The sequence below is a fragment of the Peromyscus eremicus genome, chromosome 16_21 (assembly GCF_949786415.1).
Source record: "Peromyscus eremicus chromosome 16_21, PerEre_H2_v1, whole genome shotgun sequence".
NCBI classification, from domain to species: Eukaryota; Metazoa; Chordata; class Mammalia; order Rodentia; family Cricetidae; genus Peromyscus; species Peromyscus eremicus.
Window position 1 is genome coordinate 23764804 of NC_081432.1, and position 23757 is coordinate 23788560.

Genomic DNA, 23757 nt, shown 5'->3' on the forward strand with positions numbered 1-23757 from the left:
GGCCAAATCAGGTGATGTCAGGCCTCAGGCCAGGGCCAGCTGGGCCAAGATCATTGTGGGGAGAGGTCAATCATCCAGCAGGAGCCACAGGGTGTCATTGATGGCTCCAACTGAGGGACCAAAAAGCAGAAAGAACTGAGGAGACTCCGTGGAGGAGAGGGAAAGGAACCCTCAGAAGCCCCAAAAAGGCAGCTGGGTGAGAAGCAAGGGGCAAGTGAGCTGGGGTGTGTGGGGGATGGAAATCAACCCATGGAGGACATATGAACTAACCCCCCCCACACACACACACCACAGTGAAGTGTAGGCAGAGCGGTGACTCCCCCTAGAGGCCTCTCCGATTCCTGGATGAGTGGGGTCTTCTTGGAGCACGATGGGAATTTGTACCTCTGTGGTACTTTATCCACTAACCTCCAAGAGATCTCTAGGCAGAGGTGGGTGGACACCACCGTGTAACTCAACTCAGACTGGCTTGAACAGAACTGACTCACAGTTGGAAGAGTTCATGCACGGACGAGCTGGTACCAGGAGCCACAAGTTCCTATGAGATGCCATTTATTGAGTGCCAACTGTGTGCTTTAAATTCATCTCCTCAGGATGGGGGTGGTGGCACACACCTTTAATCCCAGCACTCGGGAGGCAGAGGCAGGTGGATCTCTGTGAGTTCGAGGCCAGCCTGGTCTACAGAGTGAGTTTCAGGACAGCCAAGGCTACATAGAGAAACCCTTTCTCAGAACACACACACACACACACACACACACACACACACACACACACACACAAAAAAAAAAAAAATTCATCTTTTCATTAAAGTCTTCCAGAAAAGCTAGATCCTTTATTATAAGCCCATTTTATTTAGTTGGTTTTTCTTTGGAACGCTGCCCTCGGACTCACCCTGTAGCTCAGAATGACCTTGAATTTGCCATCCTTCTGCATCTATCTCCCAAGGGATGATAGACATGTGCCAAACCCATTGTCAGAAAAGGGCACTTTTTTGTTGTTTTTTCTGACTGTATGGGGTCTCTCGGAGCGTTGGGTTTGGACATTGTTTTTTCCCATTGCTGGGCTCGGCTCAGGCTACCATGACACCCTGAACCTTGAAATTCCAATCTCAACAATGCTGCAGCCCCAAACGTCTTCAGTTTTGCTGCCTCAGCTCAGTGAGCACCCTGTTCGAGCCTTCCTTCAGACTGACCCGGGGAAGGCAATGGAGAAGCCTCTAGTCGCTGCAGAGAACATCCCAGCTGAGAAACTCTCCAGCGCCCCCTAGCGGTCCTTAACATGGCGGTCTTCTCAGACATTTGTACTGGGTGGAGGGCTCCGGGCACAGAAGCCTGCTTGTTAATGAGATACTTCAGGGAAATGCTGCCACAGGGACTTTATGGCCACCAGCCCTTTCCACTGTCCTGCTTCCTAGCCCTCCAGTTCTTCGCGGTGGCTTACTACCTAGCAGTCAGTCTTACGTTAATTGATGTGAGTACTAGATTACAAGCTCCCATCCGTAGATATGCACTATACACTAACGCATGTCTTAGATATTAAGCTCCCTCCCACCACTCAACATGCAAAACGTAAAGTTTGCCCTGTTACTAGGAAAGGACACGCACCCCAACACCCCTGCCACTTCCACATCCATCCCACAGCTCAGCCTCCCCTCCCCTGCCCATGCTCCAGAAAGCACAACCCCACCAACTCCTTTGCAGGAATCTCTAGAGGCACCAGGAAAATGAGAACTCTAGTGACAGAAGTCACTGATGGGGAGAGGGTGAGAAAAGGGGAACATTCCGAATGCAGACTGCCCAAAGGCCACTGAGCTCTTCTACAGAAGAGGAAGCCACGCAGGCCAGATGGGGTTAGTTCTAGAGGGGACAGGGAAGATTGGGTGTGAGGGTGTGGTAATTGTCGGCCTTTGATGGCTTGGACTCCTAGGTAGTCTAATGGGCTATGGGTCTCAGATCAACATGGGTAAGAAAGGGAGACACCTTGCCTGTTAGACGTCTTAGAGTAAACCTGGGTGGTGGGCTCGATCCCCTATAAATTTCTGTTCTGTAACTCTTAAGGTCTCTGTCCCGAAAGAGAAAAGGGCGCCAATATCGCTGCCCCGGAGCGCTGATTTTTCCACTGCGGAGTGAGTCTGTGGCTGGTATCACGGTCCCACCAGAGACACCTACAAAGATACCTGGGTGGGGATGGATGAGGGAGAGATTGATGCAGTCGCGGCAGATCTCACAGCTCAGGACATGCAGAACCATGCAGGCGTCCTGGCAGTGACTCCACGGGTTGCCAGGAGGGTCCTCGAGGCCTTGGGAAAGCAGGGTGCTGTGATGCTGGGTTTTGGGTGCCGGGAGGGTCCCCGATGTTCTGGGAAAGCGGGGTGCTGTGATGTCGGGTCCCTATGACTTTGAGGAAGACGCCCCGGGTCTTGAGTGTGAATCTAAGCAAAGGAAGAGGAGCGCAGCCCCCGCTCCACTCCACACCCCCTCCCTGCCTATAAATAACCCCAAGTGTCACTTCAAAGGGCACCGGGAGCTCAGGACAGGGGCTACCGGGGTCGGCGGGCCCCACACACCACGCCCCCCACCCCGGGCGACTTTGCATAAATAAACAAACCCCAGCCGCGGCCCCGCGGGAGGCGGAGGAGGAGCGGGAGGAGGGCGAAGGAGGAGGGCGAGGGAGGGGCGCGGGAGATTAGTTTGGGAAGTAGCGCCCGGCGCTCATCCGATCCGCGCGGCCGCGCTGGCTGTGTCAAGTTACAGAGGCGCCGGAATCGGCCCCAGCACGGCTCACTGCGGCCACGACCCACCTCTGCCCATGGAGCCCTGCATGCGCGCCCCTTCGCCTGGGGACTGACACCCGCTCGCCCCGGAGACTCAAGACACCTAGTAGGACCCCCGAGCGTCGCACCAGCCCGAGGACTCTGCAGAAGCAAGAAGAGAAAGAGCGGGAGAGCGGGGTCAGATCCCCCAACTTGGAACATTCTTCGAAATAACATTTTTCCTACTTTGCCGTACCCCGATCGCGCCTGCTGGTGGCTCTCGGCTGTCCCCCTACTCCGACTGCTCATTTTCTGTCCTCTTTGGAGAGCAAAGGAAAGGGACGTCCTCCGGCCACGCTAGCCCCCCCCCGTCCCCCCTGCCTCACTGTTCGGATTGTGCTTCTTGGATCTCGTTTTTTATTTATTCTATTTATTTATTTATTGGTTCTTAAGACGCGAGGGGATGGTGGCGGAGCGCGCCCGCAAAGCGGCAGCCACCGGCACTCGCGGCCCTGGGGAGCTGGGCGCGCCCGGGCCCGGGACAGTGGCGCTGGCGGAGCAGTGCACGAGGCTGCCGAGCCCCGGGTGCTGCGGACTGCTGGCTCTGGCGCTGTGCTCGCTGGCACTCAGCCTGCTCGCCCACTTTCGGACCTCCGAGCTGCAGGCCCGGGTGCTGCGCCTGGAAGCGGAGCGCGGGGAGCAGCAAATGGAGAAAGCTATTTTGGGACGAGTCAACCAACTGCTGGACGAGGTTTGTGCCCTTTGTTGCTGGCTTTTATCCCCTCCCCGCGGCGCCCCCTCGCACAGTCCCGGGGACTCCAGGAGCCGTTACGGGGCGGGCGCTCGCTCGCTCGCTTGCACGGTCGCCCAGGTTGTCTGCACTAGGACTGAGGGAAGGGACTCGCCGCGGGGCTGCCAGAGATCCAGAGCACCAGGCCAGCATGTGCAGGACCTCCCAGGTCCGGGAGACCCCAAAGTCTTTCTCTGGGGGCGCCCTGTGCGCGCGACAGTCAGGTGGAGGAAGGCAGGGAGCGCAAAAGGTGCGTGGAGGCAGTCTGGGCTGGTGGGAAATAGGCAGGGGGAGGCTTGCTGGGCTCTGGTGGTCTTCTCCATTCCACGAGGGTGGGTGCTTATGGTCACGTTTGGAAACAGGGCAAGAGAGTGAGCCATTTAATGACCTAAAGGGACAGCCTCTAAAGTAGATTGCTCGTTGCTGGTCCCTGTTTGCTGGTCCAGGCCTCTGGGGCCCAAGAGTGAGTTGCCTGTCTCTATCCTCCTTGGGGTCCCGTTAACCTTTGATTCTTCCGGCTGTGGCCGCTGGAAGGGTCCTAACTTCCTCCTCTCAACTGGGAAAAGGATGCAGCGCTCCCTCCCTCTCTCCCTCCCTCCCTCCCTCCCTCCCTTCCTCCCTCCCTCCCTTCAATGTGCTGCATCCCAGGCAGATCAAAAGTTACTAATGTGTCTTGTCTCTTTGCTGGGGCAGTCCAGAGAGTGCGCTGGGAGGCAGTGGCATCCTCCCTAGAGAGGCGGGAAAAGCAGACTCTAGTGGGGCGGGGTGGGGGTGATCAGGAGGGAAAGCTGAGCGCCTCAAGATGGGGAGGGCTGGTGGCTTAAGAGATTCAGAACAACACGGAGAACCCAAGGTCCTGGAGGAGGCCGGCCTGGAATGGTTGGGGGGGCGGGGCGCGGGGCCGGGGGCCGAGGGTATCTCTAGCACAGTAGGAGGGGGTGTGGGATAGTAACCAACAGGGTGCTAAAAGCCAGCAGCCCTGGGTTTTTGTACCCATGCTGAGATTTATTTGGATGCTGTGCAACCTGGGACGAATACTGTACCCTCTCTGAGCTTACAGAATGATGGCAAGCATTAGCCAGGTCTAACAGGCTTGGGTCTCCTGTAGTTGGGTTTCTTTGGGGTGCCTCTTTTAGAGTTCTCTGAGTGACCCCATGGGGGAAGTTGCAGGCCACAGCATAGAGGGTGGCCCCGGGACAAGTCCCTGCTGTGTGAGTGGCGCCCCATGCCTGCTGCTACAGGTCATTGCCATGACTGGCCAGAACTAAGAAGACTCAGTCAGGCCACCCACAATCCCCTAGGCCTCGGGCAGTCTTGCTGGTTGGCTGAGTGGGGGAGGGTACTGGCTGGACTGTGGAGAGAGTTGCAGACCTTCCCATGTGCACCCAACCCTTGCCAAGCCCTCCCTGTGCCAGGGCTCCAGTGCCCAGGACCTGCCCAGGTCACTGTTGTCTTTCACAGGGAGTCCCCTGCTCCAAGCAGTAGCTCCGTTAGCTCATGACTTCAAGGCTTCAACCTCTAGAACTGAGAAGCACCCCAAGGATGATCTGAAGTGACCCCCCCCCATTTTACAGAGGGGGAAACTGAGGTCTGGAGAAGGGCAGTAGGTTGCTCAGGTCCACATGGTGGCATCCAGTATTAGAGCTAAGCCTCCCTACCCTGCACCCTTTCCTCCTGCCACTGTGTCCTGCTGCTGTTTACCAAGAGCTAGCTGACCAGGGGTGGGGGAACTGCCCTGGGAACACTTCAACCTTCCTGAACTTGAGTGGGACACAGAGAGAAAATGAGTAGGCGCCGTATCGTGTGGGAAACGTCACCATAACGGAGGGAAAGTGGCCAGGAAATGTGTTACATTAATGTTATGGTGGTGGCACAAGGCCGGCTTCCTGAGGAAGTGATTTTTAGGGCCAGACTTAAAGAGTGAGTAGGAGTTTGCCTGGCACAAGGGGGTAAAAGCGTGAGGATTTGTGCTAAGACACTCCCACCCCAGGGAACAGGTTCTGAGGCGCGGGGGCGGGGGCGGGGGCAGGGGAACTGCTTTGGGACTGTGAATGAAGACCCAAACCATGAGGACCAGGGAGAGAGGCGTGATTGAAGGTGAGGCTGGATGAGATGGGCAACTCAGGTCCAGAAAGACCTTAGAGTGCTAGATGGGTAAAGGGGGAAATGGAGAACCACCAAAGGGTTGAAAGGAAGGTACTTACGTCCCTCCAATGGGAAGTGACAGGGGCCTGCTGGGGACCATGGCTCCGACTGGTGTTGGAGACAGGGATGAGAGGACATAGTGGCTGCAGGGGTGGGTGGTGACTCCTGGAGGCAGTTGTCAGTGGGTGTTGGAGGGAGCCGTCCGGTCATGGAACCCTGGCCAATAGGAGGCCTGCAGTCTGGGGCTGCTGGAGGGATACTCAAAGGCCACATGGTGTCATCCAGTAATCACTAACATATGCGACGTATTCTATTGGAATTAAATAAAAATTGAACTGGAGTTCCGCAAGCGCTCTAGTCTCACGGAAAGGGTTTGGCAGACACAGGAGCCGGCGACTGGCTGGGCAGGCAGCGGATATGGTGACAGTCTCGAAAGAAGTCCAGATGGGAAGCCCTGAGCAGGCTGTGGCAGCCTTTGATTCTCGGTGCTGTGACAAAAATAACCCACCGGAAACAGCAGAAGGGAGGAAGGGCTTATGTCCGCTCACGGTTTCAGAGCTTTCAGTCCCTCTGGTGGGAGGGGACAAAACAGTTCTTTCCGTGTGTCCCTCCAATTCCCTCCAGCTACAGACGCTCACCCAGGCTCTTCTGTCCTACGTCATCCTCTCTGGAATCGCCCTCACAGACACACCCAGGTGTGCTTCGCTCATCTCCTGGACATTTCTTTATTCAATCAAGTTGATAAGACTAACCGTTACTATGGGCAACCGTGGGGCCTGCCAAAGCGCCCCCAGTGCCACTAGAAAGGGATGCATCCTTTGTCTCTTTCTCTGGGGGGAGGTGCGGGGGGGGGATTCTCCCAAGTACAGGCAAAGAAGCAGAGGAAAGGGTGAGCGTTGGCAGGATGGCTCAGTGGGTAAGAGCATTTGCTGAGTAAGCCTGAGCATTTGCTGAGTAAGTTCAATTCCAGAGTTATAGTCTGGCTCCACAGGCATGCACGTGCATACACACTCGTGTGTGTGCGTGCGCATCCACACATGATGATAAATAAATTTTAATTAAAAAAATAAGGAATGGGTGAGGCGTGACCTGGGTGAGAGAGGGAGGACACATAGTTTTGTTTCAAAACAGTTTTGTGACATGGTTGTGAAGTGAGCCCCTGCTCTTATGGTGGGCGACACAGGGAGCCAGAGGGTTTAGGGACTAAAATTCAATTCCCACTGCTATGTGACTATGGTGAGCCACACCACCCCTGCAGTTAGGTTTCTTCTCTGCCAGATCCAAGCTCCAACACCACCCAGGCACTGCTGTGAGACCTGCAGGAGGTGGCAGACACCAAAATGCATGAAATGGCCCCACCAGCAGGGGGTGATGATACCCCGGGGTCCTGGGGTAGCAATTCCTAGGGCAGGTGAGCCTGAGCCCCTCCTTGAAGGAGGAATGAGGGACTTCAGAAGGGGCCCGTGCAATGGTTTGCTGGTTCCCTGAAATCCAGAAAGACACCAAGTGGATTGTGCAGAGGACAGAGATCAAGTCTGTCGGGCTGAGAAAGAGGGAGCTGGGAGGGCAGGCCAAGCAGAGGGACCCAGTAGGAAGGACACTTGGTTCTGAAGAAGCAAGCAAGGGCAGCTCCTAGGGGCCCAGGATGGGTCACAAAGACCGACCTGGGGTGGGGTGGGGGGACCGAGAATGTGGTTTGACTCAGCGCCTCTCTATGGTCTAGGACCCTTAATGAGCACTCCAGCTGCCTGCTGGTTGATTCCTTGCTGTGAAGAAAGAAACTGGAATGTCCCAAATGGAGAAAATCAGATGACACCTAGGCTAGGACTGAGCAGGAGGTGGGGGAGAGGGAGGAAGGGGGTGGGGGGAGGGGCGGGATTGAGATTAAAAGCAGCCCAATCCATTTCGGAGGCCCAGGATTAGAGGGGGCGGGTCTTGCAACCCTGTGGACTCTGGGGAAGGCCAGACAGACTCCCACCCCAGTTACAATGCTGTCCCCAGTACCCTTGCCGTCATTGTCCCCCGGAGTGGCTCATAGGGTGCATCGAGGCCATACATATGATGAGGATGGCGCCTTCCATCCTCCCTACTCCCCATTGGCTGGCACTCTTCTACCCCCCTTTACAGATAAGGAGACCCATGTCGCTAAACCTCCCTCCCACTCTCTGTGACTCATTCCTTCCACCTTGGGGAATCCCTGGGAAAGGAAGTTATAGAAACTTCCGGGCCAAGATGTTGACGGAGTGCAGGCAGACCCCCACACCCCTAAAGGACCAGTTTATGAGAATGTCTCAAGTCTATGGGGTATGTGTACAGGGAACTTTTATTGGGCTGTTGAGAGGAGAGATCAAAGCCGGGGTAAAGAGACTGAACCGCTGGGCTGTGGACTGAGGCGGGTTCTGAAGGGAGCAGGCTGTGTAACCGGGTAGCTTGTCTGTGCAGCAGCATCCCGGGCCCATGACAGCTGCCTGAGCCTCAGAACGTAGACAGACCCCAGGTCCAGGCACCTTCAAACAAAGCCCACCATGCCACTGGGTCTATCCCAAATTGCTGCCTCCTTTTGTGCAGGGAGTGACATCTGGGGCTCTCGCTCTGCGATGGGAAGACAGGAGAGTTCAAAGACGCTCCTCACGTTAGTATCAAAGGACCAGAACATGATCCTGCTGGAGAGACGTAGGAGGCATGTCTCCTCATGGCACCCTTTCCAGTCTCTAGTTAGCTACTAGCTCATTGGTGGTCAATACACGACGCGTGTGTGCCTAGCTCCCATTCCAGGGTCCCCAGCAGACATGGCCCATCGATTACAGATCACTTTTCCATCGAGCTTAGCATGGCCTTGGGAGTCTTGCAACAGTGTTCCAGGAAACTCCAGAGAGCTAGCAAGAGTTGACATTCAAAGTGAAGAGAGCTGTTTCATGACTTGAAGCTTTTTTTTTTTTTTTTAAGACCAAGTTTACTTAGAATAGATTAAGTGAGAGAGAGTTGTCCCAGTCTCTGGCTTCTGCGGAAGCTTGCCAAGGTAGGTCCAAGCAAGATAAAGGCACTCACTGGGTAGCCAGCCCTTGCAGGACGGCGGTGGGAAGTGAAAGTATCAAAACAGAGTTCTATCAGCCGGAAACCAGTTTCACAGTTTGGTCACTCCCAGAAAGTTGTCTGTCCCCCTTACTCCAAATCCTCCTAGACTCTTCTCAGTGTCCTCTGGAGAGATTGCTGCAGCCATGAGAACTCCCTCCCTGCTCTGACTTGCCTGTGGCACTTCCTGGACATGCCTGACATGACATTTAGCTCAGAGAAAGGAAATGCAGACATAGCACACACTGCTGGCTTCCCTGCCCAATGGGGGCAGACGTTACCAACCACTCAATAAATGCTCTCCCTGAGCCAGGTCGTTCTTCTCCATCCAGGGCTCCAGGCTATCCTCCCAGCCCATCGGAGCCAATACACAAGGAAAAGTCTACTGGCCGTCTGTGACTTAACCACATGGGCCAGGTGTTATCCTCTGGGTAGCCTTTAAGTGTCCTCTCTATTTGCCCATACACAACCTGGTAACAGGGGTAGAGTCTCTAGGCTCACGAGTCTCTAGGCTTGTTATTGAGTGTGGCCTGGGACTTTGCGGGTGGTAGGCAGATTTTACCAATCATCTGTATGAAGATCACATGTGTATGTACATGTGCTTGCAGATAAACAGGTGTGTGGAGAAGACAGGACAACCTGAGGTGTCGTTCATTCCTCAGATAAGTCTATGTGTGTGTGTGTGTGTGTGTGTGTGTGTGTGTGTGTGTGTGTGTGCGCGCGCGCGCGCATGCATGTTGTGAGTGTATCAGGATCTCTCACTGGCTTAGAACTTGCCAAGCAGGCTAAGGCTGACTGGCCAGTGATCCCCAGGGGTCTTCCTGCCTCTGCCTCTCTAGCATTAGGATTACAAGCACACACACACACACACACACACACACACACACACACACGCGCGCGCGCGCGCACCACGCCCAGCGTGTGTTTCCGATTTTAACATGGGTTCTAGGAATCGAACTCAGGTCCCCATGCTTCATAACACTTTACAACTGAGCTCTCTCTCCCCAGCCTCTGAGTCACAGTCTTGTTGGAGGCTAGGAAAGGCGTCCCAGCCAGCTGAGCCTCTCACGCTTCCAGCCCCAGCTGTGGGCCCAGCATTTGCTCTCAGAATGTCACAGCAGCCAACAGAGGGTACATGTTCTGGCAGCATGCCTGGCCCTGGCTGGAGGGTAGGGGTGGCTCTACTTGGTCAGTTCTGCCTGGACCAAGCAGCTGGGCATCTTCCTCTTTGGCCCCCACCCCCAAGGTCGAGTGCTCCGTCTCTGCCTTCCTAGGCTGCTTGGCAAGGTTTTTGTGCACATGCATGTGCGCACGCAGGTGGGCAAGCCCAGAGCATCTGGTGTCACACCGACCTCTGCCACCAGCTGGGTGACACTCAGGATCCTGACTAGAATAACGCAAATGGCAGTGTCCTCTGCCCAGAGGTGATGGTCGATCAGATGAAGTCATCCAGGTATGGTGACAGGAACCACTGCCACCCCACTCGTCACAGGCAGCCACTCATCCTCAGTATTTATTCATAGCCACGTTTATCGGGGTCTCACTGTGGACCCGGCATTCACCGTGCAGAGCTTTGCACCTACGGACTCACTAAAGCTGTGCGACAATCTTGCGTGTGCTTTCTGTTTTCACTATTCCTTTCTGACAGAAGGAAGTTGAAACCCGTAGAGGTAAAGTAACTGGTTAGCAGTAGTGGAAGCTTTCAACCTAGGCGGCGGGGCCACTGGCGTGGACTTGCCTACATGAAGGACAAGACTAGGGAGGTGGTGGGTTGGGTTTGGCCCCTACAGAGGTGACACTTAACTGAATTGGCTTGGTGCCGGGCCTGGGTTACTGCCCATAGAAAGAATGGCTCCCCCGTGGGTCCTGTTCCTTTCTTCTAGTCTTGGTAAGGAAGACCCCAAGGAGAGTCCTCATCCTGGCCTGACCTCAGCAGTGCTGAGTTCTTACTGTTTACACCAGGAACTGCCTCACCGTGAGTCTGGGCTCATCTGATGGGCAGAGCCACAGTCCTGGTTCATCATTCTCTCTGTCTGTCTGTCTACCTGTCTGTCTGTCTGTCTGTCTCTCTGTGTGTGAGAAGGGGGGGATGATGGAACTAGCCCCCACTCCCAGCCCCTTCTTCTGCTCCCTTTGGCTGACAGCTGCCCACCCTGAGCAGCTGGTGTTTTCTCAGCCAGTGAGGGGATTAAACAGGCTCTCTCAGAGGAAACTGAGGCCCAGGGCTGGGGAGGACCCTAGTCAGGCTAGGGTCCCTACCTCTTCTGGATGTCATCTGGACTCCCAGCAGATCCCATGCCACACTCCCTGCCTCCCATGTGGCCGAGGTGCTGTGTTACTCTACGGACAGACCTGCCAACCCTCTATGGCCCTGAGGACACTCAGGAGGGGGCTGCTGGCAGCCGGGCTCCCCTGGCCCTTCAGCTGGGCACAAAGGGGTGGAACTGTCTGGGAGAGGCGGGCCCAGCCTGCCAGGAACACTGGACTCCTGTCTCTCCTCTGGAGGCTATTGTGGGGTTCTGGGAAACCCCACATGGCTGGAGTCCACTCCGGATGGGCCTCTCTAGCCCCTTCCTTTCCTGACCCAACCTCAGCTTCAGTGGCCTCTGGGGGAGGCGGCCTAGTCTACCCTTCCATCTCTTCTCGTCTTCCTTCTCCTCTCCGCTCTCCATTCTCAGACTCTCCCTGCCAGCCAGCCTCCCCAGGCAGCCTCATTTTTACCTGGTCTCCGCAAGGAGGCCTAGCTGCCCCGGCTGCTGTCCTGGGCCCCGGACACCCAATCACAGTCCAATCACAGTCGTCAGTTGCACTCAGCGTGATCTCCCAGGCCCTCTGCACAGGGTCAGGCTCTGATAGAGCGGCATGTGGGGCGGGCCAGGGGCAGACATCTGAGACAAGGATGCTGGAGAGAGCAAGCTGAACAGGCACTCACCGGGACTCTGGACCAGTGAGAAGATTCCCAGGCCCAGCAGAAGGCCTGGGAGGCCCAAGAGTGGTCCTGCTGCCTATAGTCCACCCCGTCCATAAGCCTCACAGAGCAAAGGAAAGAAGCCACAGGCTATATCAGGAATACCAGCCTAGGTCCTCCAGTTTACATGCCCCCTGTGATGGGGAGCTCATTACCTTATATTATTATGACTCATGGCTATTTCAGGGTTGGTCAAATCTCACTTTTAATGTGTTCTTCATCTTGACAGAGTTCTAGGCTCATCCCCCACCTGCCCCCACTAATTTCCAGCATGAATGGAAAGCCCCTAAAGTTATGTGTCTGAATCAAAGAAGGAGGGGTCTGACGTCTCTCTTACACATCATCTGTGGTCACCTGGGCTCCAGCCTCCCACAGACCTGTCTCTCCTCTTCCCCCGTCACCATACTGCCCCGGCTAGCTTCCCACACCTCACCTGCTTACTCCACACAGCAGCCAGAGTGGCCTCACAATCGCACTGTGACAGGATTGAAACTCTTCCCTCCCATTGCTCTCAGCCCAGAGGTGACTCATCTACCGTCGCTTCTGGAGCTGCATTGCATTGTGGGGTGCTGCCCAGACTGCGGATCCAGATGTTTGGGTTCAAGTCCAGCTCAGCTGTGTGACCTTAAGCAAGTTGATAGGCCTCTCTGTGCCTTGAGCTACACCTCGTTGATAATCATGAGAAATCACCCTCTACGAGGGATCTTTCTAGACTTTAAAGATTAGGAGCCAGGGATTCGGCTCCGTCAGTGAAGTGCTTGCCAAGAAAGCATGGTTTTTTCTTTCAAAAATCCATGGTTTTTGTTTGTTTTGTTTTGTCTTTTAAAGCCAGGCATGATAGCACGTGTCTGTAGTGCTAGTGCTGGGTGAGTGGAAATAGGCAAATCCTAGAGCGCTCTGCCTGACCAGCCTGGCCAAGTCAGTAAGCCCAGGTCCAACAGAGAGACCCTGCCTCAAAAGATAAGTTAGAAGGCAACTGAGGAAGACACCTGTGTTAACATCCACACATACGCATCCGTGCCTGCACACACACACACACACACACACACACACACACACACACACACACATGCGCGCCAGTGCTTACACACACACACGTGCGCGTGCGCGCCAGTGCTCACACACACACACACACACTAGTGCTTACACACACACACACATGCACCTGTGCCTACACTCACGAACACACAACACTTGAACCTGTGCCCACAAAAACACATACACGTGCACCCATGCCTACATACACACTCGTATATACAAACAAACATACACATATACACTTATACCTACACACACATCTATAATACACACACAGACAGACAGACACACATACGTATATACATATACACATACACACGCACCCATGCCTACACACATGCACATATACACACACTTATACATACATATATAAATACACACATACATATATACATACACACATATGCACACTTATATACAAACATACACATACATACATACACACACACACAATCACACACATAGAGTTAATGTGTTTTGATTTAGCTGGTATTTAGCTAATAGATATTTTTATCCCCATCTGTCACAGACACGGCATGAAGGGCATGGGCTCCAAGCCAGGCTTCCTGGGTCAAGTCTGGCGCTCTTAACCCCTCTGTGCCTCAGTTTCTTGCTCATGAAATGGGTTGTGGCGGATGCTGAATGAATGCTCAGACATGAAGTTTGCCCGGTTTCTGAGAAGCACGCTGCTGTGCTGGCTTCCCGTCTTCCTCAGCACTGGCCCCTCAGCTCAGCTATCACCTCCCTGTGATGGACCAGGGCAGTCTGTGGCCGTGACGGTGGTCTGTGGTCACTCGCTCCTCCCAGCTTCAGCCACACTAACAACGGGGTCGTGGACTGTCTCGTGTCACTCCTTACAGGCTCCCAGGGCCCGCTTGGTTCCAGCTGCTCTACAGAGCACACAGCTGCACTCCACTCCTGACCGGGGTGGGGAAGGGAGGAAAAGGAGCGGAAAGCAGCCCCAGCTTCCCCTACCCAGGACTCTTGTCCCTGGACCTGTCCCCTCCGTGGCCTGGCTTTATCTCCTCAGGTCCCTGAGGTGCCGTGTACCCCATTCCAAGCCACTCCCACCCACAGCCAGTTGCAGGACCTGCCTAGCTCCTTGACTCCCCAGAGGCAGCAGGCGGACCTTGGGGTAGCTAGAAGGAAGGACTTCCCCATATGAGGTCTGGAAAGCTCACACACAGGTACAGCACCTCCTTTTCCTGAGCTCTGGAATTAAGGTCGTGTCTTTCTGTGGTTCTCACACAGCCATTAGAAAAGGCTTCATGGGGCACCCGCAGACCCTTGGGCCCCAGCTTCCCAGCCCCGGGAGCCTGTGATCAGATGCCAGGCTCTCACACAAAGACTACAGGGAGGAAGGCAGTTCCTTGGCCTCCTTGTGGCCGGCAGCCCTGGAGTGGTTTGGGCGAGTCTGATTTGGGTTGAGTGGGTGTGGGTGGGTATCTGAGTTTCCTCCACTTTGATTACACCCAACCAGGGCACGCAGCCACACACGGGCCTGTCCCTTTCCCAGCTCTCATCTGTGCCCCCTCCCCACCCCCACCCCCGCCTCCATTCCATCCTCTGTGCTGCTCTGGGTTCGGGCCACACAGCTAGCCTTGGGTGCTGGTTTGAGCCTCTGCCGCCTACTGTGGGTTCTGCCCAGGCCCAGCCCAAAGTCATAGGGAGCAGGTCCCAAAGGACAGACCAGAGAGATGCCTGCCTGGGTTGTGTCCACAGCCGTGTTCACTTCTGGCAGCTCCTGACCCCCAGATTTAACAGGAGTGCCACAGGCAGGAGGATTATGGGACGGACAGGACAGTCAGTTCTCACCCGGTTGGTATCCACAGGTGTCATGGGCACACCAGCACCTCCGTGGCACGTAGGAGAGTCAGACCACCCGAAATCAGCTCAGGACAGAGGTGGCCCACATCACACCAGCCGAGCAGTAACTAGACTCACCTCAAGGCCAGCGTCTCTTCTTGTTGCTCCATCCCTCCAGCATTTCAGCCATCCGGTTGGTCCAGCAGATAACTAAAGCCACCCCTACTTTATGGCTGGGGGCATTGGAACCCAGACAGATGTTTTATCTGTTGCATAAGAACTGTTAGTGGGGAAATTGTGATGGGACCCACAAGCTTGGCCCTACCACGTCATCTCAAGCTCCTATCCATACCGCAAAGCCTCACAGAGAATAAATGATTCACTGGAATCTGTGACAGCTCCAGGTAGTCCCAAGGGCAGGTAGGAGTCATACGATCATTTATTAAATTAATTGCTATGTGACTGTTTTCCCCCCTAAAACACTTATCACCATGGGTAGTGTAGAGTACTTAGTGTGGGTCATTAAAAGAAAAAAAAAATTTTTTTTGAGATAGGGATGACCTGGAACTTGCTTTGTAGACCAGGTTAGCTTTGAAATCACAGAGACCAGTTTGCCTCTGCCACCTGAATGCTAGGATTAAAGGCGTGTGAGACCAAGTTTGGCCTAAAATACTTTTGAGACAGAGTTTCATGTAGCTTGGGTTCATTTCAAACTTGATGTGTAGCTGAGAATGACCTTGAACTTCTGATCCTATTTTTCTCGACCTTCTGAATGTTTGGATTAGAGGCGTGGACCACTGCGCCCGGTTTGTGGGCTACTGGAGATTTAACTTGGGGCTTTTTCCGCGCCTAGCAAGCAAGCACTCCGCTAACAGCTGTATCCCCACTCATTTTGTGTTGTTGTTTTGGTGGCGCCTTGTGGGGACAGTCTCACTCTGCAGCCCAGGCTGGCCTCCACGTTGCCATGATCCTCCTGCTTCTACCGTGTGCTGGGATTACAGACATGCCCCCACGACTCCTGGCATTTTCTCTCTGGTGCAGAGGATGTAAGCCACAACCTCACGTATGCCAGGCAAACACTTCATACCACTGAGCTACAGCCCAATCCCATGGAGTGTGTCACCTTCAACTGTGAGTGACTGTCCCTGATGCTTCCTGTTTGGCTGCTCCCTCTCAGACCCTGCGTGGTTGTCAAGGAGACAATATCTCGTTTTGAAGCCTTTTCTTGAGGGAAGACCCCAGAGTGACGGTGACCCCGGGCCTCTGGCCTCGCCACCCTCTACTACCGTCTGGACCCGTGCGTGACAGAGGCTGGGTTGGGTAGATGCCTGGTCCGTTTAAGAGCCCTGAGCCAGGACCTGGGGAATGCGCGGCCCCTAAGCCCAAGCTGGGTTGGAACTGTGTTCTCTGGGGAAGCGAGTGGCATCTTCCCTTTGATACTGACACCAGCATTTTAATAGCTGAGACCCATCAGGCTGGGGGTGTTTCAGCCCTGACCGCACAGGGCATTCCAGGAGGCCCTGGCTACTAGCCAAGACAACAGAAGGGCCCCTCTGCACAGAGGGGCTGGGGCCCGTCCATGCCCCAACCAAGACTGCAGAAAGTGTCCTACCCACCCACCTCCAGCCTTAATCGAGGGTCTCCCACTAGGGCCTCACAATACCTAAGGGACCAGGACTGGTGGATTAAATAACCAAAGCTGGTCACTCAGAGGGTGTGTCTTGGTGACCTGGGTCACTCACTCCTCTCTGAGGAGGTTTGGCCTTCACTCAACACCTGACTGAGTTAGTCGTAGCCCATAGCCCCCAGTTCCCCACTGCGGTGGGGCCTGAGTTGAGCTCACTGTGACACCTGATTTGTCAACAGCCAGTGTTTCCTGAATGCCCGCTGTGTGCCAGGCTCTGTTGTAGGCACTGGGCACATGGTGACGAAGAACACAGAACATATAGTTTATCTTCCTGTGAATTTATCTTCTGTTGGCAAAGTGGGCAGGCAATAGATGAGAGAGAGAAAAATGTAAAGGAGGAAATGAAGTAGGGACGGGGACAGGAAGTATGTGGAATGGGGACAGGAAGCAAGTAGGGACTCATTAGGAGCATGCCAGGTGGACAACTAAAAAGAGAACATTCCAGAAAGAGAGCAATCACATGTGCAAAGGCCCTGGGGTAGGAGGAAGCCTGGAGAGATGATGGGTCTGGCAACTGTTGAGAATGGGGCTTCTGGGTCCAGGTTGGATGTGGGGTGGGGGCATTAGGTTATCAAGGTCATTGGGCTAAAGTTGTGCCCGGAGCAGGTGGTAGTGCTGGGGTTGGAGAAAAGAGCTGATCTGGGCGTGTCTACAAGGTGGAAGATGGGGGCGTTTGCTGGCAGGGTGTGTGGGGAAGAGAGTCATCAGTGATGAGTTGGAGAGTGGGAGAAACTGAGTCTGCTCTGATGGGACCTGTGTGGGAAGGATGGGGCAGCAGGCTGAGGGCTCAGCCTTGGGACCCTGTTCTGAGATGGCAAAGAATAATCTGTCAGGCAAGCAGCTGGTCACATGACCCAGATGAAGGTTCAGGCTAGAGGTGTGAATATGGGGCTGTCATCAATCATTGCAATAGTTTGGATAAGAGTAGACCTGTAGGTGTATATATGTGAATGCTTAGTCACCAGGGAGTGGAACTGTTTGAAAGGATTAGAAGGATTAGGAGGTGTGGCCTTGTTGAAGGAAGTATGTCACTGGGGGTGGGCTTTGAGGTTTCAAAAGTCCATGTCAGGCCCAAATGTGCCCTCTCTCTCTCTCTCTCTCTCTCTCTCTCTCTCTCTCTCTCTCTCTCTCTCTCTTTCTCTCTCTCTTTCTCTCTACGCTTGCAGATCAGGATGAGCTCTCAGCTCCTTCTTCAGCACCATGCCTTCTTACTATTGTTCGAAACTTAGATGGTCCTTTAATTAAAAAAAAAAACAAAACCCAGAGCCCGATATCAGGGTGAAAGCTGAAAGATCGGAGAAGCAGAACAGCCAGCCACTAGTTCTTACCTCTATGAAATTCTCAGCCTAAAGAGAGTGAGTTCCTGTTTCCTCACACCTTATATACCTTTCTCTGCCTAATCATCACTTCCTGGGATTAAAGGTGTGTGTGCTTCCCAAGCAAAGGCATGAGATCTCAAGTGCTGGGATTAAAGGTGTGTGCCACCACTGCCTGACCTCTTATGTCTAATCTAGTGCACAGAGGAGGGGGAAGAGAAGTATGTGAATACTGCTACAGGTCAAGGAAGACAAGAATTGACCACAGACTCAGCAGCCCAGAGGGGTGATCAGTCACCAGAAGGAAATCCTCTGCCAGGAAGAGAGGGTGAAGGTAGCCAGGTGTTCTGGTTAGTTTTTTGAAAGTTTTTTGGTGTGTGTGTGTGTGTGTGTGTGTGTGTGTGTGTGTGTAACACAAGCTAGAGTTACCTGGGAAGAGGAACCTCAACTGAGAAAATTCCTCCATCAGATTTCCTGTAGGCAGATCTGCAAAGCATTTTCTTCATTAATGGTTGACGAGGGAGAGCCTGGTCCACAGACTCAACTTGACACAAGCTAGAGTCTCTGGAGAGGAAGAAGCCTCAAATGAGAACAATAAGATAGGGCTATAAGGCAAGCCTGTAAGGCATTTTCCTAACTGATGGGAGAGGGTCAAGCTAGCTGTGGTTGGGGCCACCCCTAGGCTGCTAGTCCTCAGTTCTACAAGAAAGCAGGCTGAGCAACCTTGGGGAGCAAGCCAGTAAGCAGCACCCCTCCATGGCCTCTGCATCAGCTCCTGCCTCCAGGTTCCTGTCCTGTTTGAGTTCCTGTCCTGACTTCCTTCAGTGATGGACTACAATGTAGAAGTGTGAGCCAAATAAACCCTTTTTTCCTCAGCTTGCTTTTTGGTCATGGTGTCCATCACAGCAATAGAAAGTCAACCGGGACAGACATTGGTACCAGGTTTAGGGAGTATGCTGTTTGGAGGTGGACAGTGGAAAGAGGGTTCAGGGGTATGCTGTTGGGGAGGACGGTGGAAGGAGGGTTCAGGGGTATGCTGTTTGGGGAGGATGGTGGAAGGAGGGTTCAGGGGTATGCTGTTGGGGAGGACGGTGGAAGGAGGGTTCGGGGGTATGCTGTTTGGGGAGGACGATGGAAGGAGGGTTGGGGGGTATGCTGTTTGGGGAGGATGGTGGAAGGAGGGCTCAGGGGTATGCTGTTGGGGAGGACGGTGGAAGGAGGGTTCAGGGGTATGCTGTTGGGGAGGACGGTGGAAGGAGTCTGGAACTCTGAGCTCGCAAAGCTCTTGAGTGCTTGAGCTGAATGGACTGTTCTGTGGGAACTCGGAAGAGACTGTCTTTTTGAAGGCGGTGTAGACGCTGCAGGCTGGCTTGTGAAGTTCCAGAGGGAAGTTGGAGAGCTCTTCAAAGACCCGATCGGGGTTGTTCGCGTGGTATTTTGAATTGGGAATCTCTGGTGTCTGGCCAGCAGTGATTAACGAGAGACCAGTGCCACTAAAGTGAAACCTTTGTTTTTGCTGGGACAGTTGGTGCTCTTCAGCTAGAGCTGAGAAAGCAGCGGTAATTAAGAAGAGCCCAGCATCATGGAGGTGAAGTCTTTGAGGATTATCGGGGGGGGGGGGGGGGGGGGTTAAGGCTACATCACCTGCTGGCAGCCATACTTGGTAAATGTGTAAGAGGTTTTTTTTTGGGGGGGTTGGTTTTATTTTTGGGGTGTGTGTGTGTGTGTGTGTGTGTGTGTGTGTGTGTCTTACGTGTTACTGGTCTTGGCAGCATGAGAGCTTCTGGACTGACAGGATCAGGGAAAGCAGCAGCTGAGGCTTGGTGCTGGCAGAGGCCAGGAGAGGCCATTGGTGAAGGTACAGTCTCAGTTGTGGTGGAGACCCTAGGATTGAAGGGGTCATGGGAAAAAGTTGAGACTTGCCTCCATGCCACAGGGTCAGAAAACCCAGGCCGTTGGTAAAGTGCAGCCTGTGGAAGTGTCAGGATCGTGGAATGACCACCCGAGACAGAAGCGGCTGTGGGATGGAGCCGGCCTAAGCCTGTGAAATGCACTCAGTGGGCTGTGAATGATGGAGCTGGAGAAGCGGGGTCTCCAGAGAGGTCTCAGTCAACCCCTGTGTTACCCAAGCTGACCTCCTAGCAAGGCTCACGCGAGAGTCCCATGTGAGGCATACAGCACACAGCCCTCCGCAGAGAGGACACATAGACCCCGGCCTCCATAAATAAATAGCCCACCTTGTGCCGCCGTTTTGCACCAATGGATTTCATTGTTGCCATGCACACACAACTTCCTGGGACTTCAGGTATCCCGCCTCTTTAGGGCCTTCCAGATTGGCGCTGTGGTTTCCAAGCGGGGAGGAAGAGGTTTGGTGGAGAGGGGTGTCTAGGGCCTGCTCAGCCTCCCCAGCCCCCCATCACCCATCCCTGTCCACCTGCCTATGCTGGCCTTGAGGGGGTGAGTAGAGCAGAAGGCTTTGTCCTCGCCCAGGTACCCAGCTGGAGAAGGAAAACAATAGCAAAGAGCTAAGAAACATGTGCCATCCGGTCACACGGGCAGCCACTAGTTTATAGGGACCTGAGTAGAGCCTGCTGAATAACCATGAGCTGCCAGGCTTTGATCCCAGAACAATCCCATTTACCTCCACCACCCTCACCACCCCGCATCCCTTGATTGGCCCCTCCCTCCACATCCACTCCCATTCATCCCCCAAGCTGGCTTTCCAAGGCTGGAGCTTTGCGAGCTCCCGGTGATTTCTCTTGTCTTTTTGTGCAGAAATGGAAGTTCTACTCACGCAGGCGCCGGGAGGCTCCCAAGATGTCTCCAGGATGTAACTGCCCACCAGGTAAGGAGCCCTGCAAACGGGAGAGGTAATAGCGGCGTCTCTTGGTCAGGCACCACATCCCGAAAGTCCTTCTTGTATTTCTGTCCAGCTCGACTACTGCCTCTCATTGAGCTACTTACTGTTCATCTTCCTATCTCCCAATCTCCCATCCTTCCCTCCATCTCTCCTTTCCTCTATTCCTCTCTCTCCCTCCATCCATTCATGTACCCATCCCTCATTCATTAATCTAAGCACACCCATTCATTAATTCCTCTGCACACCTGACACTCTCTAAAGTAGATTAAGTGAAAGCATATCACTTGGTGGGTGTGCTTTGAAATGTTTTGAAATTCATGATGGACTATGCAGAGTCCAAGAGAAAAATCAGCCCAGCAAGTGTGGGGACTCTTCTTACCACGTTACTGTTGTGCCTTCCGTTTCTGAAGGCCTAGTAGGTGTACAAGAATGTCTGTCACCTGAATGGATGCATGGCCCTGTGGTGCTGGAAGTATATATTGGATTCAAATTCTGCTTTGGCTATTATCTGGCCTTGCATGAGTAGATCCGGGATGCCATGGGAACTTGGCTCGCACAGTCTGCTCCTCAACTGTCTCTTTCTGTATTCAAAGCCATGTGCAGAGGGCCTGCTCAGTGCAGGCATCATATTCAGTGTTGGGTTCAAGTGCGCTGTCACCAGTTACCACCACTGATATGTGAGTGTGTGTGAGGACTCCTCCAGCTTCTGACCGTGTTCATTAAGCTAATGACAGAGGAGGGATGGGCACTGTTGGGACTGGGATATAAGCCTTGGAAGGGACAGAAAGAAAAGGATTTGGGGAAACACAGAGACATGCTTAATAATAATAATAATAACAATAATAATAATAATAATAATAATTGCTAGAGGCTTTGCCTGCTCAGGGTCTCCTAGTATACACTGAAGCCTCCTAGGTGACTGTGGTGGGCAAATGGTCCTGGAAAGGCTCCGTCTGGGCTCCTGGGGAGGTCCTCCCCTGGCTTTAGAAGCTTACAACCCTCTAGAAATGCCCCACAGGTTCCCTGAGCCAGGGAAGAGAGACTGACAGATGTTAAATGTATTAATTGTTTTTTCCTTTGCTGTGACCAAATGCCAGGCAGGAAGCACCTAAAGGGAGAAAGAGCTTGTCTTGGCTCGCAGTCGGAGGGGGTGCAGTCCATTGTGATAGGCAAGGCACAACCCCAGAATCAGCCCCTGCCTGTGGCAGCAAGAGGCTGTTTGTTCACATCTCAGCAGATCAGGGGAGGGAGCGGGAGAGAGGTAGGTTTCTCAGATTGCCTTTTCCTTTTTATTCCTTCTGGGATCCTAGCCTGTGGGATGATGGCCAGGGTGGGTCTACCCTCCACAGCGAAGCCTCTCTGGAAATGCCCTCACAGACACACCCTGAAATGTGTCTGCATGGTGATTTTAAACCCACTTGGCCCAACAGCGATGATTAGCCAGTACACTAAGCATGCAAGCAATGGAGGTACCTGGTGGCCAGGCACGAATGGGCTCGTGCGCTATCCCTGAAGAGGTGACACTTTGATAAGGGCCACTGTTCCCACAAGCTGCCTGTCTGGATTAATTAAAAGGGCGTCCAGAGCCCCAGGAAGCCAGCTCCTCTCTCTGAGGCTTAGGAGATTGGGCCCCGGAGTCCAGAGCTCCAGAGAAAGTTTTCTGCTAGATCCAGGAGATGCCAAAATTAGCGAGCTGAGATGTAGGTGTCGGTGAGGTGACAGGGTCTGGACAGGTTTCTGGGCCTACCCAGGTTCCGTGTGACTGTGTCTGTTGTCTTAGACAAGAGTGGTACCGTGAAAGACAGTTTTGAATTCCATCTCTGACACTTATCGGCTGTGTAGCTGTCAGTTTCCTGACCTTTCTGTGCCTCAGTTGCTTTGTTTGAAACAAGGGTAAAGGTCACTTGGTAAATATGTGGTGGAGATCACTAGGCTTGTTAGCTGGCTTGTTAGTGCCTTACCTGATATTAAGCAGTAATAATAATAATAATAATAATAATAATAGTAATATTATTATTATTATTATTATTTAATCTCCTCTATTGTCTCATGTCTGTCAATGATGCAAAATTCTTTGCTCAGCTGCCATATCCTGGCATTGGGGACAGTGTTGGTTGCATGTTCAAGGCCATGGTCATCACCTGTCCCTGCTGGTAGGGAAGGCAGAGGCATCTCACCCCCCAGTGAAAAGAATTTCCTTAACACAGAAACTCACCTACTCTACCTAACAGCTATTTTTGTCACTGTCCCCAAGTGAGGACCTACTGTGTGCAGGGAGCAAGCATCTCGTATTGGTGGGTAACCTCCCTCAAGAGGCTGAAAAATGGCTGGAACCGTAGCTCAACTGGTGGAGTGCTTGCCTAGCATGCATGAAGCCCTGGGTTCCATTCTCAGCATATATATACTCGGTGTGGGGGCTCATTCCTATAACTCTAGCACTCGGGAGGTGGAGGCCGGAGGATCAGGAGTTCAAGGCCATCCTCTGCTTCATAGTGAGTCAGAGACCAGCCTGAGACTCCTGAGAGGAGACCCTCTTTTGGAAAATAAAACGAAAATTCATAGTAAAAAGAGGTGAGGGGAAACTGAGCATCCCGGATGCTTGCAAGTCCTCAAATGGATCAGGAAATCCCTCTCCTACCCCTCCCAGTACCTGAAATTTCTTTCAGATCATTGCCTTGGGGTTAGAGTGTACAAATCTCTCTGTGGCTCCTGATGCCTTTGTAAAATATACAAACACAAAGTATTACACGCCTTTATCCCTGTATACAGTAGGTGCTCAATGAATGTTAATAAATTGGTAATTAGAGTCTTCCTTGTAGTCTCCACCCACGGTCAATCTACTTCACCTGTGTTGCCCTGCACTCTACCTGGAGTCTTGCCTGCCCTGAATTTCCCTCTATTGGACACATCAAATCAACACTTTCTTCCTGCCTATGGTGGCTGATGGATCAGATCCTACAGCTCCAAACCCACGCCTGTCCCCTTTGGTTCCTGTGGTCCAAAGAGGCCAAAGCTGGAGTCCTGTGGTGGGTGTGCTCTTCCCGGTGGCAGCCCTGGATCCCTGGGCAGCATTCAGAAGTCTCAGGACTCATAATCATGGGCAGAAAACCTGCCTCCTGCCCTTCCTACACTGACCTCACCAGCATCCTCCTGAGATCCTCCCTGCCCCAAAATAGCTCTCTTTCAGCATCCTGCTGCGTACACTGTTTGCCAGGGGAGCGATGGGCTCACAGGCTCAGGGCAGGATGCCAGAGGTCAAGCCTCAGGGAAGAGGGCTGCAGCAGCCAGAAGTTGAAGAATGGGTGTGGGCCCTTTGCAAAGTA

At 53.4% G+C, this 23757-nt stretch overlaps 1 protein-coding gene across 1 annotated transcript in view; it reads left to right on the forward strand.

Annotated features, from left to right (window-relative positions):
• Positions 1-3215: 3215 nt before the first annotated feature.
• Col13a1 (collagen type XIII alpha 1 chain) overlaps positions 3216-23757 on the forward strand; it is a 142362-nt gene continuing 121820 nt past the window's right edge. Inside the window, exons 1-2 of the mRNA XM_059281562.1 lie at positions 3216-3503; positions 20350-20419. Of these exons, the coding sequence (XP_059137545.1) occupies positions 3216-3503; positions 20350-20419 (358 nt within the window). The remainder of the gene's footprint in view (positions 3504-20349; positions 20420-23757) is intronic.